Source organism: Eleutherodactylus coqui, chromosome 9 (assembly GCF_035609145.1).
Source record: "Eleutherodactylus coqui strain aEleCoq1 chromosome 9, aEleCoq1.hap1, whole genome shotgun sequence".
NCBI lineage: Eukaryota > Metazoa > Chordata > Amphibia > Anura > Eleutherodactylidae > Eleutherodactylus > Eleutherodactylus coqui.
Window position 1 is genome coordinate 54,975,862 of NC_089845.1, and position 15,950 is coordinate 54,991,811.

General features: G+C 45.2%; 1 protein-coding gene across 1 annotated transcript in view; it reads left to right on the forward strand.

The window, feature by feature from the left end:
* The window catches only part of CDKAL1 (CDK5 regulatory subunit associated protein 1 like 1), a 596,376-nt gene that overhangs the window by 46,029 nt on the left and 534,397 nt on the right, over positions 1–15,950 (forward strand). The window contains exon 4 of the mRNA XM_066579425.1: positions 8,862–8,946. Coding sequence (XP_066435522.1) covers positions 8,862–8,946 — 85 coding nt within the window. The remainder of the gene's footprint in view (positions 1–8,861; positions 8,947–15,950) is intronic.

The window sequence follows — 15,950 nt, forward strand, 5'->3', positions numbered from 1 at the left end:
CTAAGGTACAAAAAGGGAAATTGATTCTTTTTTTTTTTGCCTTTTTCTTCCCAATTTTCTGCACCAAAATGAGCGAGATGTATTACAATTCATGCAACGGAAAGTAGAGTGCTTGTCCATGACCACCAATTGAGCTGCTTTGAGTTTTCCAAAAGAGCGTGTGAAAAAGGAGTTGGAATGTGATTTGTTGCCTTTTCTTTACACCCGTTTTGATACTTTCCCCTCACTTTGCTACACTACACTCTCATCACTACTCATTTGCTTAAAGGGGTTGCGCGCTTGTAAAAATATTGATGGACTGTCCTCAACATAGGTTATCAATAGTAGATCAGTGGAGGTCCATCGCCCAGGACCCCGCCAATCAGCTGTTTGGCTGGCCAGTACCCTTGTGCACCAAGTGGATCAGTGGAGATTCTGGGCAGCGGACCCCCGCTGATCCACTATGGATGACCTGTCCCGATAATACGCCATCGATAGTTTACAGGTGGCCAATCCCTTATTATGAGATTATTCCATAGTATTCCTCAGAATAGTTATTTTCTTAAAACTTTGCTAAAGATGCACAATGGAGCTTCACATATGTGCAGATATACAGGTAGGCCATATGCTGTTGGGTTAACTACATTTCATATATAAAATCTACAGTAAAGAAGCATTGGGTTTTTTTTGTTTGTTTTTCTTTTATTTTTGAGACATCCATTGCAATATAACTGAACTCTGCTGGGAAGAATCCATTATCGTCTTGAGCTGTACTATGCTGGAACATTGGATCCATAGAAGTCTGTGGACTCGTACTGTACTTCTCTATGTCTCTTATTAGATTGTGAGCCCTATGGTGGCTTTTTTTTCACTCTGTTTCGTATGGAAATGGACAAACAAAAATCGCACTATAATCCAATAAATACTTTTATTCTGGAGGCACTTTTCACAGTGTACGATAAAGCCATAAGAGACTCCGTGTCCTGCTTTACAGGCTTTATGTATGATTCTGCCATGTGAATGGCCGATAATGCAATGCAGAAGACTGTTAGACTATGGTTACCGGCTCGTTGTGGCATCCCCTACTTTTTCTTTTGCTTTACCCCTTGAGCAATACTACCTACTGCAATTATTGGCTGTGTTTTATAATGGCAGGGGTCACTCTGCTGCCCATGTCAAGAGGATATGGGCAATGGGGAAGCGGTAGGGGCATTTATAGAAATAATTGGTCCCCATAGCAAAGTCAGTATGGTGCACCGCATAATTGGCCACTGTGATTGCCTCCAGGGATGACTCTAGCATAAAGTCATTGCACTGGAGCCACTGGACTCCATACTAGTCACTGTGCCGCCCTTCAGCTTCCTCAGGTCATGACACAGCCTTGGGATTAAGTTATGAGTGGACAGCAGCAGGTGGCACTGGCAATACCGACACTTGAAGTCAAGAGGTAGAACCAAATGCCAGGGAGGTTGGCCAGGAGAATTGAAGACCTACATATAAAAAAAAACAAAAAACTTTCAGTACATAGTGTAGTCCTTTGTTATGATTAGAGATGAGCAAGCCTACTCGGCCACGCCCCTTTTTCGCCCGAGCACCGCGATTTTCGAGTACTTCCGTACTCGAGCGAAAAGATTCGGGGGGCGCCGTGGATGAGTGGGGGGTTGCAGCGGGGAATGGGGGGGGAGAGGGACAGAGGGCTCCCCCCTGTTCCCCGCTGCTACCCCCCGCACCGCCACGCCGCCCCCCGAATCTTTTCACCCGAGTACTGAAGTACTCGAAAATCGCGGTGCTCGATCGAGTAATTACTCAAAACGAGTAGGTTCGCTCATCTCTAGTTATGATCCATATTCATGACTGTGGCTGAATCAAAGGTTGGTGTGGGAATCAATGTTATGAGACAAAATAGGTAAGTGTCTATACTAATTAGAGGTGAGCAAACTGATCCTGTAGAAGCCAAATTCGGTCAAACTTTACTAAGTTTGTTTTGGAGAGAACCAGAATCTCAGGTGGTTTGTCTTGGCCAAAGTTCATAAAACCCCTAAAATGAGCATTGAATACTGTCTAGGAGTGTGATAGTGGTGCCTCTTCAGTGGATGTAGCTCAGTGGTTAAAACTGTTGCTTTGTAGTGCTGAAGATCTAGGTTAAAATCTCACCAAGGACAACACATGCATGGAATTGGTCAACTCCATGCAGATGTTCACTTTGGTCAGATTTGAGCCTAGGATCCCAGCAGTGCAAGACAACTGTGCTAACCACTGAGCCACCATGTTTATTTTTCCCCATCCTTCCTCCTGAGAATGTGAAGGAAAATTAAGTAGTAAGAGGACAAGGAGGAGAAAGAATATATTTTCTCTTTCTTCTCCAGAGGAAGAGGCAGGAGGTAGAGGAAGGGCAAAGAAGGTCAGTTTGTAGCACTGTTGCCTTGCAGTGCCAGGGTCCTAGGTGCAAATCTGAGCAGACAAAATCTGCATGGAGTTCAGGGTACTATTGTATTATATCTCCATGAGAATAATGAGTGGAAACCTTGAGTGACAGCTAAGGGCTAGGTAACGCCCCCAAAGGTCCCGATTGGCTGGCTGGTGCAAGGTCCTAGCGGCATGTGTAGTAAGTTTTGGCTGGGATGGAGGGTTAGGGTTTGTTTCAGTGTTAGGCTTACATTATTAGCTGTTAATGGTTCCGTGTGAGAGCGGCGGGGCCACAGTAACACCTGTTACCGTGGCTGCTGCTGTGCCATCTCCCCTGCTGCTGCTCCGGCGCTGTCAATGTCCTTGGCGCCGCTGCTGTGCCTTCTCCCTAGCTGCTGCAGCGGTCTCTGTCCCGCGCTGTCAATCTCCCCGGCGCTACGGTTAAGAGCTTCTGTCCAGAGCCGCCGCTGCTGTGCCTTCTCCCCTGCTGCATCGGCGGTCTCCGTCCCCTGCTCTCAATCTCCCTGGCACCGCGGCTAATAGCTTCTGTCTGGAGCCGGTGGCCGCTGTTGTGCCTACTCCCCTGCTGCTTCGACGCTCTGTCCCCAGCTATCAATCTCCCCGGCCCGCTGCTAACAGCCAATCAGGAAGTGGGGGCGTCACCTGGCTGTCATAAAGCCTAACCCTGGTGTACACCCACCACTTCCTGTGTCGGCAGGGTACGTCAGTGCTGAAGCTCTGTTCAATTAGAGATGATGATCTTGGTGAGAGTTGAACCTAGAACCCAAGCACTGCAAGGCAACAGTGCTAACCACTGAGCCACATCCATTGAAGAACCACCACCGTGTGACCTCCCCAGGAAAATCTGCTGTTTGCCAGGAGTGAGACCCTTGGCGATAACTTAAAAGGGGGTATTCCCTGATGAGACAGCTTATTTTCAAAAAGTGACAGTAAGGATTGCATACAGCATACCTTTATTTAACTATAGATGTACAGAGACTATTAAAACACTCCCATGCCTCTACACGAGATAAGTCCCATAGAAGTACTAGAGCCCTGCTATAGGCTTTGCTGCTAACGATCTGTAGCGAAGGGATCTGCAAGAGGACAGGCAAATATATAGATTTCTTTTTTTTTTTTGTCAGAACTTCTAATTTGGAAAATACTGACGGCACCTAATGTATTTATACTTCAATTTCTTTCAGACATAAGTTTTGTTTCCCAACTTGGCAGCAAGTAAACTTGACTGTATTGCATTTTCAGCCAACCGATCAGATTACAGATTCACCTTAGAAGACTGTTTCAGAAAATCACTTGCATTTTAACCCTTATTTGATGGATTTTTAACAGAACTGTTCTTGTAAGGCCTCCTTCCCACGAACGGATTTCCGCCGCGTAATTCGCGGCGAAAATCCGCTGCGTTGCCCGCAGCTATTAGGTTCTATTGAACCTAATAGCACAATGCTCACGATGCGTAATTCCAGCGCGGAATTACGCACCGCGATTTCTCCCGTCCTCACCCGCAGCATGCTCTATTTTCTGCGGGTGAGGACGGGCTGTACGCACTGACGGCTTCCATTGCAGTCAATGGAAGCCGTCCGTTCACGCTATCTCCCGCTGTAACCAGCGGGACATAGCGTGAAAAAACGCTTTCCCGCCCACCGCCGCGCGTCATATGACGCCAAATGACGCGGCCGGCCGCGTCACGTGACACGGCCGGCCGTGCACGTGACACGGCCGGTGACGCGGCGGTGGTGGGCTGTGACGGGCGGTGACGCGGCGGTGGTGGGCGGGGAAGCGATTTCACGCTATCTCCCGCAGGTAAGTATAGGGGCTCTGGGGGGCGCCGTGACGGGCTTCACAGCGTAATATTACGCGGCGGACCCCGTCACGCTCGTGGGAAGGAGGCCTTATAAGGATGCCTGTAGGCATTCCATCTACTTCTATTGCCCCACAGACAGACCAGCAGTATTAAGTTTTGGAACACCCCTTTTACAGTAGTTTTGTATGTCTTGGTAAATCTATGAAGGAGCCATGCCTAAAGGCCACATGTACCTGACCTCAGAGGAAGCGGTCGTTACACCATAACTATCGGTGTTCTGTAATTTTCTCTCCTCCTAATCCAAACTCCATTGAAGATCAACCCCAGTGGGCCCTTTTACACGGGAGAACTGTCGAGCGCTAAAGCAACAGCCGTCCCATCATCATAGCTCCTGTGCTTTCACCCGGAAGCTATAATCGCTCACTGAATGGAGGTGGAATGCAACTGAGATCTCTTCTGGCCACCAACCTTCATTCATCGATGGACGCCGACTAGCACTTAACAAGTGTCGTTCAGTTTTGCATAAGCCAATAATTAAAGACCCTTTTACACGTCATAATTATCGTTCAAAAAATCTTATAAACGAGCGAAAGTCAAGATAAATCGCTAACTTTTTTTTTTGTCCATTTTCTGCTGGCATGAAAATCTCTGTTGGCTCGTTCACTAATCGTTCAGTTTAAATACCGATCGTCCAGTCGTTCTTATTTACTTATACAGCGAATGTCAACGATTTCTTGTGAACCAAAAGAAGAATTGACGACCTTGAATGGCTGTGATTGGCTATGGCAGCGCCAGCTTTCATTGGCTGACGCTGCACTGAGTTAGCCAATCAGAGCATTCGCTTTCTGGAGGCGGGGCATTCAAGCCCCGCATCCAGAAAGCATTGCTCTGCTGGCATGGAGGAGGGAGTGACAGCCTGCAGCAGCACTGCAGACCATCGCAGAGTGCTGTGGGAGGTGAATATTGTTGTTTTTTTTTCTTCCCCCTCTACAGCTTATTCCTGGCGTATAAGACGACCCCTGACTTTGGAGAAGATTTTCCAGGGTTAAAAAGTCGTCTTATATGCCGGAAAATATGGTACATTAAATAGTATCATTGAAAAATGAAACTCGTCCTGCAAAAAACAAGTCTTCATACAGCGACGTCGATGGATAAAAGTTATGTTTTTTTTTTTTTTTTTAAACGAAAAAATGCTTGGTCACTAAGGGGTTAAATAACTTGAAAATGAGCCGTGCTGCTATTATTTGGTTTACCGGTGTAATCAGCAGGTTTTAATTTTACAAAAACACATCAATTACTTTTCGGTTTCGAAATTTTTTAAAAGCTTGTTGCACAGTGTAATTATACTTTGTAAGGCCTCATGCCCACGGCTGTGACTGACTCCGCCATGGCCCCCCCCATCACAATACCCCCATACTCACCACTCCGGATCCGCAGTACGCGTCCCGCCTGTCAGGCCGGCGCACGTGTGCAGTACAGGGCATGATGCGCCGGCAGTGCGGGATGATACGGCCGGCTCTGGGTTCGCTTCAACATAATAACTGCGGCATAACGCCGCTGATTTCTGCCGCGTAAAATGCGCCAGAAATCTGGCCGTAGGCATTACCCCTAAGTCCGGGTCCACACTTCCGTATGTGGAATCGGCTGCGGGAGGCCTGTTGCGGATTCCAGCTCAGCCTGGTTGTGACCCTGCGTACAACCGCGAAATTGGACTGACGCTTGTGGCCAAGTGCAGTACAGCTTTTATTTTTGCGTTTCCCGCGTCGTCACTTAGGGTGACGCGGGTACCTGCAGCCCATGGGCATTGTAATTTTGTTTGGGCTGCGGGTATATCTGCGGTCAAAGAGCAACAATGGGCTCTATGTTGCAGATATCCGCAGTAAATAGAACATTCTGTGTTCTATTTTCCACAAGTGGATTACACAAATTTAAGTGGAGTTGTGTAATCCAATGCATTTCATTGAACCACGTATTACCGCGCATCAATCGCTCGCAGAATCTGCAATTAAATCCAGTCGTGTGCGACCCAGGGCACTATATATGACCCGGTGACCACCGCTGCTGGTACAGGCAATGTGTGCTTACATACACCTCAGCCATAGGTGTGCCGCATGTCCATAGGAAACGAGATACAGTGCAAGTAAGGAAACAGAGCCCCCTTCCCTCCCGCCCATCCAAGGAGTCTACAAAGTAAGAGAAACCACCTTGTGCTGCAGTCTTTCATCAGTAATTTTAAGCCCGGATTGTGGGTTTTTCGTTACATTATGTTCATGTGTTCAGCCAAACCTATAGAAGCTCTTGTGAAATCTGGAAGCTTTCTTGGGCTCCGGTGACATTTTGCAGTGCATGCAGGGTGGATGGGTTATTTCAGGAGAACATGCTTGTCTGTTTTGCTCTCTTGGAACGTTTCCAGCCGGTTCTGCTCTCAGAATGCTTATATGGATTATTTAGATAAAGATCATTTATTTGATCCTACGGAGGAGGATTTTGGAGTTGTAGAACTTGCTGCCCTAACGTCTCCATGAAGGCCCAGGCGGGTGAGAAGAAGCTGAAGCTTCTACTCTGTGACCCTGCAAGTGGCTGGATCTGCCATCAGCCTGCTTTTACATAACATTTGCATACCGGCTTTTAACAATGTTGGTCTGATTGACAGTAAACCGAAAAGTGGTGTAATGCCACCGAGTCACATCTCTTGTATACAAATGCGAGGAGAAAGGGTTATTGTAACGTGCTCATCTAATCTGCCCATTATGTAGAATTGGCCTGCAGTGCTGTGATTTTTCGAGTATTTAAATGAGTTGTCTTAAGGTTTCTTTACAAGTAACGCCTTATTTTACTAAGTTACACATCTGAAACTACCGTACATAGAATTAGTTTCTTTTCACATCTGCGTTTTACATTGCTGCTAGGGAGCAGTCTTCCCTAAGTTACTTGAAAAGTCAGATAAAGGCTCAGTGACCGCCTTGGCAACGTTTTGTGGGCTTTCTATGGAACATGATATTATATATTATATAATTATAATTTATTTATGCATGTGCCATGTTATATACAAATAGTAAAATCTGCTTCCAGATTTAAAATTGAGGTTTTACCATTCGCTGTAATCCTGTCCTCTCATAAGATGACTGCTGAGAAGACTGACCAGTGGTGAAAACTGCAATATTTATAGGTACAGTATTTGGTACAAAGTAAGACCCCCTTTACATTGAAAGATGATCGCTCCAAAATCGCTCAAACGACAGTTTGAGTGATAGTTTTGAGCGATCATCTTTGCATAGTCTATAGTAGTTAATTAAGGTAGTTACTAAAGAGCTATGCAGGCAGAGTGGGACCCCGCCGCTATCACTCGGGGAACAATACAGCTGTTTTGCTTAAGGAAACAGCTGCATTGCTCTCCTCGCTTACAGCTCGCGTGAACTACCAGTGGGGCACGAGCTGAAAGAATCTTATCAGCGCTGCCGACTGTGATAGCAGCCTGCCCAACTGATAGAAGTTCATCGCTCTAAAACTGCACGATGTCCGTACATTTAGATGCAACGGTCATCGCTCAATAGAGTTTTAAGCGAGAATCGCTGTCTAATTGGGCCTTAAGTCTTCAGTATATGGTAATGAAATCCTCTAAGTATCCCACATAATGACTCATTGACCTAAAATGTGATGCCTATGGTTACGACCTCTTATGCCACTTCACTTATCTGATCGAGCATGCTCAGTTCCAACACTAGAAGTTCTAGGAGGCTGACACCAGGAACTGACATGAGAGACTCAGCAGTGAGAGAGAACAGCAGGGGATGTACAAGTGTTGGGTGTTTTTTCTTAAAGAGGTATTCTGGACTTTCTGAGGTGATGACCTGTCCTCTGGATAGGCGACCAGTTTGTTGGACAGGGATCTGCTTGGGGCTTGCATCCAACATAACATTGTCCAGCGCGCTGTCAACGTGCAGCCGGCTGGATGTCCTCAGTGGCCACCACAGTAATTGAGAGGACCAGCTTCACTCCAGCTTCAACTTCACTTGACATCAGTAAGAACGCCGCACTTTTCTTACACTTCCTGCTTTTCTTGTGTTTAAGATGTCAGATTCAGTCCGTAAGAGAAGTGTGGCATTCCCATTGATTTCAATGGAATTGAGGCCAGCGCTCCTACGTCCTGATGTGACCACAGACGTGGTGATACACAGTCGGATGATAGACTGATGGATGGGGGTTCCAAGCAATAATAATAAAAAACCGGAATACCCCTTATGCAGCCATGGGAATGCAAAGGGAGGGGAACACAATGGAATATATGCCAGCAATGCAAGATGGGAACTGTAGTCAACCATATGGGTAGCTGCCAACTCTTGCTATGCCTCTGGCACAGATCCTGGATTACAGAATAAACCTGGATACGTTAGTGCAGCATGCTGCGCTATTTCATCCAGAATGTTGCAAGCCGGATGGGCCCCATTGTAGCCAATCGAGTCTCTCTGCCACATTTGGGTCCCCCAGCAGTTCCTGCATTGCCCCTGGGGACTAAGCTGAAGAATGTAAGTGACCCCAGGAGTTGGGTGCAGGTTTGAATGGAGCCTTATTTTTATCTTCAGTAAGTGAACTCTTTCTTTCAGACTGTAAGTTACTGTTTCTCTGTAGTGACCTCTGCCCCTCCACCCCACAGAGCGTGCCGAGCAGGCGGATCTCTGGCTACTCAACAGTTGTACCGTAAAGAGTCCAGCTGAGGACCACTTCAGGAACTCCATTAAGTAAGTTGTTTGTATTTTTAATTAAGTCCATGTTGCTGGCATGTCAATATATATTTCTTGGAGTCTATTTATATGTGTAAAATTCTGTACTGGTTAATTTTTTCACATGGGCTTATAGCGGTTGGTTTCACTTTTTCTAAGGCCGGTTTCACACGGGCGATAAAATGGCATGATTTTCGCACAATGTGAGAGTGAGAAAAAACACAGAATTACGAAACTAATGATTTTTTTTAATGGCTTCCTTCACATTTGCGATGTTTTCACTCATGCAATGTTGCAAGAAAAAAAATCACTGCATGTCCGATCTTTCTGCGTCCCCCCCCCCCTCATGTTTTCCTCTGTAGCCTCCTTTTTGTGTGATGCGTTTTTAACATTAAAAAAGTCCTATTGACTTTTACGCTAAGAAAAAAAGCTGCAAAATCGCGTGAGAAAATCGCAAGTGGTAGATATGTTTTTGCGTGAAAAAGCAGCTCTGATGCTCAAAAATCGTGAGGGAAAAAAACCCACAATTTCGTTGCAATTTTCTCGTGGCGATATCGCCCGTGTGAAGCAACCCTAATACAGAATTTCAAATTGCCTGCAGAAAGATACATTTTTAACCATTTAATTTTTGCTGCCTGCTAGGCCATCACGATGGAGAGAGCTTACTTCTTACATTTGCTGAATTAGAAAGCAAGTATGCAGTCGGCTCTTGAGCTCCATCTGTTGGTTGCAGGGATTTCTCATTTAAAGGGGTTAATGACCTATCAAGTCATGATTATGGGATCAGTAGGGGTCTGGCACTCTTGGCAATCAGCTGACCTAAGAGGCCGTGGCACCCCAGAAGTATTACAGCACCGTACACTCTGCAGTGGACTGGGATGGACCTGTAGCTCTCTTGTAATCCGTTCTAGCTTCATCACTTCAGGTTAGGTCATCAATTACAAAAAAAAAAAAATTAAAGCCCTTTAAAATATGGATCTATTTAAGAAAGTTCTGATAAATGAGGCCCACTGTGTTTTTCAAGGCTCAGCTTTCGTTTGCCAGAGAAGTTTCAGACATGAAAGTGATGAAGCCGGTGGTTCTTGTAGCCAGTTCTGATTAGTGAGGCCCATTATTTTAGGTGTACGGAGTTTAATGTAGAAGTTTCATCCAGGGTTCATTCTGATTTGCCGGTTATGATCAGGAAGGATTTCTGCCATTCTAGGATGGCTTTTGCTTTCTGGGTGAACAGATTATGTAAACCTAAGGCCTCCTGCACACGGGCGGATATTTGCTGCGGAATTCGCGGTCAGCGTCCTCATTGCGAATTCGCCGAAAATACCACCCTTTACTTCCTATGGAGATCTGCTACTTCCTACACACAAGCAAAAATCAATTGCGATTTCCACTCACGGAGGAAAAATCGTAGCATGCTCCATTTTCATGCCGGCTCCACACTGACGGCTTCCGGGGGGAAAAAATCTGTAGTGCATGTGTGCAACGGCGAGCTGCCAGGTCTATCCACAGTACAGAAAAGATGACGTCAGAGCGTGGACACGCGAACGCCGGCTACTGCCAGAGCCGGATTCCGGTGCGGGATTCCACATGCCAAATCGTGCTCTGCCGTGTGCAGGGGGCATAAGATCGACTTTACAGAGAAAATGAAGCGGCTCACCAGCAGGATGCACGGACTTGACCGGAATCCATTGCAGAAGACCACAAGAGAAGGATCGGTATCTGCAAGCGTGGCTTCAAACACGCCAGAAATGCTGTGAAATCTGCACGGTGGATTTTTCTGCAGAAATTTCACAGCATTTACAGTGCAAACCATGTGGAGGAGAGTTCAAAAATGTTGTCCACGTGGAACAGAAAACTTCCGCACAGGATCCACAATTTGTGTAAATTGCGCTGCTGATTCTGAATCTCCAGCATTGACTATTCATGCTGCGGATTTTGACTGCGGATTACAACATTTGGAATACCTGCGGCAAATGCACAGCGATATCTGCACAATTGGCTTCAGATTTGCTGTGGGTTTTACCGCGTGCCGTGTGAAGGCACCCGTAGGGCTCTTCACACACGGCGACATGTCGTGCCTGCGATAATCATTCCTGTGCTTTTACACAGAACGGTCATCACTGAGTGAATGGAGCTGGAGCGGACGGGGATTGTTCCAGCCCACCCATCTCCATTCGCAGTAAACAGGCAGTCTGTACACGGGCCGATCCATCGCTCAGTATTGTGCATGCAGAAGCGAACATATTCCCGTTCGTCGTCCAGTTGACACGTGCATTTGCACTGAATAATAGTTCAGATTCCTGCTGGGAGCCCTTTTATGCTTCATTCACATGGCTTTAAAAAAATGTACAGGGGAAACTCATACATCATACACATGTATTTCACCTGTAACCACTTCACCATTAAAAAAATATTTAGGAAAAACTTGGCAATGTAACGGTGAAAATGTTTGTGTTTTGTGACCGTGTGGTGCATTGGTCCTCACCTTGTGCTCATCCTGTGCATCATACACATGTCAATAGGATTTAACGTCTCTGGAAATTTTAAGGTCCATAAAAGTTTTATTTATGACCCAAAACTTTTTATTTAGCCAAAGCCTAGATATTGCTATAGAAACAAAACACAGCGTGAACATTGCTGGACTACTTATTACCTCACAGTTCCTGAATCTGTTACATGTAATGTTTGGTTAACAATTTCACTTCATTGAGCCAAAAACGCAGTTTCTGAAGCCCTTAGCTGTTTCTTCCTTGATGGCATTCGGTTGAGGTTAATCTACTGGTCTTGCACTACTTTTAATCCACTGGCTGCCCATCAAATACAGAATACAATTTAAACCCACTACCTTCATCCACAAAGCGCTTGACAGCACACCACCCCCGCATGGCTTTCTACATCTCAATTCATCTCCCAGCCCGGGCTCTCCGCTCTACTAATGAAATCAGACTGAGCGCCCCATTAATTCGAACCTCTCATTCCCGCCTCCAAGACTTCTCCAGAGCAGCACCGGTCCTCTGGAATGCGCTACTAAAAAATATCCGAGCAATCTAGGACTCGCAGTACTTCAGGCGTGCTCTAAAAACACCTCTTCAGGGAGGCATACAGTGTCCCCTAAACCAAATCCCTCTGTACTCCGCCTGATAACATGCTCCCTGACCTACTGACTGCAATCCTTGCTAGCTGTAATCAACCTCCCCCTGCAGTTATACCGATTCCGCTACTATACGGCCTGCCCATTGTCTATGTGTATAGCATCCCTCACTCTCCATCTCCCCATACAGTGCACATCTCCAGCCCCTTTACCTTCTGTATCCCCCCATTACTTGTAGTATGTAAGCTCGTTGGAGCAGGACCCGCACCCCTATTGTTTCCACCAACTGATTACTACATGTAACCGTGGTCTTGTGTTATTTCCCCTGTATTGTAAGCGCTGCGGAAAATGTTGGCGCCATATAAATAAAGATTATTATTCAGTGTTTATTTGTCTCTTATCTGTGAAAGTTGTGGAACGGTTATGGGAAGAAAACGATTTGAAAAAGGACATTTACTTTGTAGTGTTTGTTTTCACACCTGCTCTGGGGATACCGCTTGCTGCTCCATTCGGGAAGCATGAAAGGGGAATCTCCACAGCCAAACGGTTCTAAGTGCCACTGTCGGGCCCTTTGACATTAATGGGCTCCGCTCGTTTTTCCGCCCAGCTGCCCGAGATTTGGACAGAAGAAAAAGTGCTGCATGCAGTACTTTTTGTTCCAGTAGTTTCAGCCGCATCTGTGATGGAACCTCCGGCCGGAGGTTCCAATGCAGATGTGAAACCGTCTTTAGGCTGGGTTCACACAGGGCGGATTTGCAGCGGAAATTCCGTCCGGATTCTTGCTGCGGTAAATCCGCCTGTGGCCCCTAATTCTGGGATTCGCCAGCCATGTGGACGAGATTTGTCAAAAATCTCATCCAAACGGGATGGTCAATCCATCACGGCAAAGCCGGCATTAGCCGGCACTGTGGATTCCCCAGGCCGCAGCATGCCTCCCCCCCCCCCCCCCCCCCCGTTGCGGCCGCGCTCCTCTCTATGGAGGAGCCGGCCACAACGGAAAAGCATACGGCCAAGCCGCTCCAAAAGCCGCAGCTAAGTGCCGCAGGTTTTGAAGCTGCACTTTCCCGTTTGAGGTCTTGCAGTTTTTCACTGCGGCAAAACTGTGAGATTTCCGCTGAGAATACATCCTGGGGAACCAGCCTTAGAGAGGTACTAGTTGTGATCATGTAGCAGCATTTAATTTCCTGGGTTGGGTCAAGACCAAGTAGTTGTTAGATGTTGTCGTCATCATCTGTAGTAAAACAACACATGGGGTTTAATTTTGAGTATTAGGTCAGCTTCACATGGGCACAATACGCAGAGAATAGAACACATTGATTTGAATAGATTTATTGTCCTCTCCGATTTTGCGTGTGCAAAGAAATAAAACCAAGGGTCCCCATAGAAGTCTATGGGAAGTGTGCAAATGCGTGTGCAACACACTGCGCAATTCCCTGAAAAAAAGAACACATCCGGACCTCAGTAGGCTAAATGGCCATTTAAATCCGGGCGTGTGCGTCTGCTGCACGCATATGAAAATGTACATTTAAAGTGTGCCAAATCAACCTCGTATATAGGATGGAGTGGAGGAAACTAATCCATGCATGGACGCCAAAGTGGACAATGCTGCTGGGACGTATCCCACGGCAACAAGTTTATCTACCAAAATAAAGCCTATTGTTGGAATGGATAATCAGATATCTTCTTATAGAGGCTATTTGTGTAATTGGTTGTAATTTCAGAAATTCCCGTGCCATGGGTCAGACGCCTTCATTGGCTTCAATGGAGGCTCTCTGCGGCAAAATAGAGCATGCCATGATTTTTCTTCCGCTCGTGGAATACGCAATTTGTATCTGTGAGTGTGAAGGAAAAATCAAAATTGCATGCCTTTCAATGCGTGAGTCTTGCCATGGAAAGTCTGTGCAGATGCTAATTTCGGATTCCGCAATTAAAATCTGTTCATGTGGTACCTCCCTTAGAGGAAGATGGTTGCAGCACTATTTTGGCAGTATGAATATTGGAGCTTGTGAGCATTAGCACCTTTTTAGGATCAGCTTATCATTCCCAGTAGATGAACATTCCTGGAAATTGGGTTATACATCTTTTTTTTTTGCCTTCCTCTGGATCAATATTAGGGGGTAATAGGCTGAACTTAGTAGACATGTCTTTTTTTTTTTTTCCGGCCTTACATACTATATTACCAGATACCCACCTTTGTGCTGATGTTCTCCTTGCTTTTTAGATCTTGTCGGCATAGAGCAATGATCTGGATAGTGATACCTGGTGCTGTAGATGCTACCAGTAGTCTTAGCTGCTATCCTAGAAGTATCCGTGTCTGTTTTTAATTGTCATTATACTCCCCCCCCCCCCCCCCCCTTTTAAAAACCAGATATTAACCCCTTAGTGACGGAGCCAAATTTTGGAAATCTGACATGCATCGTTCAACGTAGCATAACTCCGTAAAGGCTTTACATATCCAAGTGATTCTGACATTGTTTTTTCGCCACATGTTGTACTTCATTTTGGTTGTAAAAAGAGACCGATATAATTTGTGTATATTTATTAAAAGTACCAATATTGGAAAAATTTTGAAAAATGTCATTTTTTTCAAATTTTCAACTGTAATATCTCAAATATGTCCAAACATACTGTACTTTTTGATAAGATATATATTTCCATCTGTTTACTTTATTCTGAATGCACACTTGAAAAACTTTTGTGTTTTTTTTTTTTTGTTTTTTTTTAACCATTTTTAGGACGTACAAATTTAACATTACTTTTCAGCATTTTGAGGAACACTTTGTTTTCCTGCACCAAGCCAAGTTTGCAAAGGCTCATGAGTGTCAGAATAATAGATCCCCCCCCCCCAAATGACCCCATTTTAAAAACTACACCCCTTAATGTATTCACTGAGGGGTGTCATGAGTATTTTGACACTACAGGTTTTTTTCAGGAATTAATTCAATTTAGAGGAGAAAAAATAAATAAAATTTCATAGTTTTGCAAATATGTCATTTTAAAGACATATTTTTTTCCTATATTGCCCATGAAAATGAGGATTTACACCCCAAAATGGATACTCCCGTTTCTCCCGTGTTCAAAGAAATACCCATTGTGGCCCTAGTCTTATGTCTGGATGCACAACGGGGCCCAAAATGAAAGGAGTAGTCGGTGTTTTTCAGAACATAAATTTTGCTTGAAGTCCTTTTAGGCCCCATAGCACATTTGGAGAGCTCTTGAGCGGCCAAAACCAAAGAGAACCACCACAAGTGACCCCATTTTGAAAACTAGACCCCTTAACGAATTTATCTAGGGGTGTACTGTGTATTTTTACCCTACAATTTTTGAATAAATCTAAGCAAAGCAGTAGGAAAAAAATTACAATTTTCATTTTTTTGGCAGTTGTATCAATTTAAAAACAGTTTTTTTTGTACAGCACACATAGGAATGAAGACATTTACCCCAAAATGGATACCCCTGTTTGTCCCGTGCTCAGAACCATACCCCTTGTGGCCCTAATCTACTTAAAGGACACATGGCTAGGCCTATAATGGAAGGAGCACCCGTTGGATTTCAGGGTACAACGGAATAAATTCCAGGCCCCATTGCCCACTTATAGAGCCATTGAGCGTCTAAAACGATAAAGAACCCCCTCAAATGACCCCATTTTAAAAACTAGACCCCTTAATGAATTCATCTAGGGGTGTACTGCGTATTTTGACCCCACAGTTTTTGAATAAATCTAAGCAAAGCAGAAGGAAAAAATTACGGTTTTCATTTTTTTGGCAATTTTGTCAATTTAAAAACTGGTTTTTTTTGTACAGTTTACATAGAAATGAAGACCTTCACCCCAAAATGGATACCCCCGTTTGTCCTGTGTTCAAAAACATACCCATTGTGGCCCTAATCTACTTATAGGACACATGGTTAGGCCTGTAATACAGGGAACACCCGT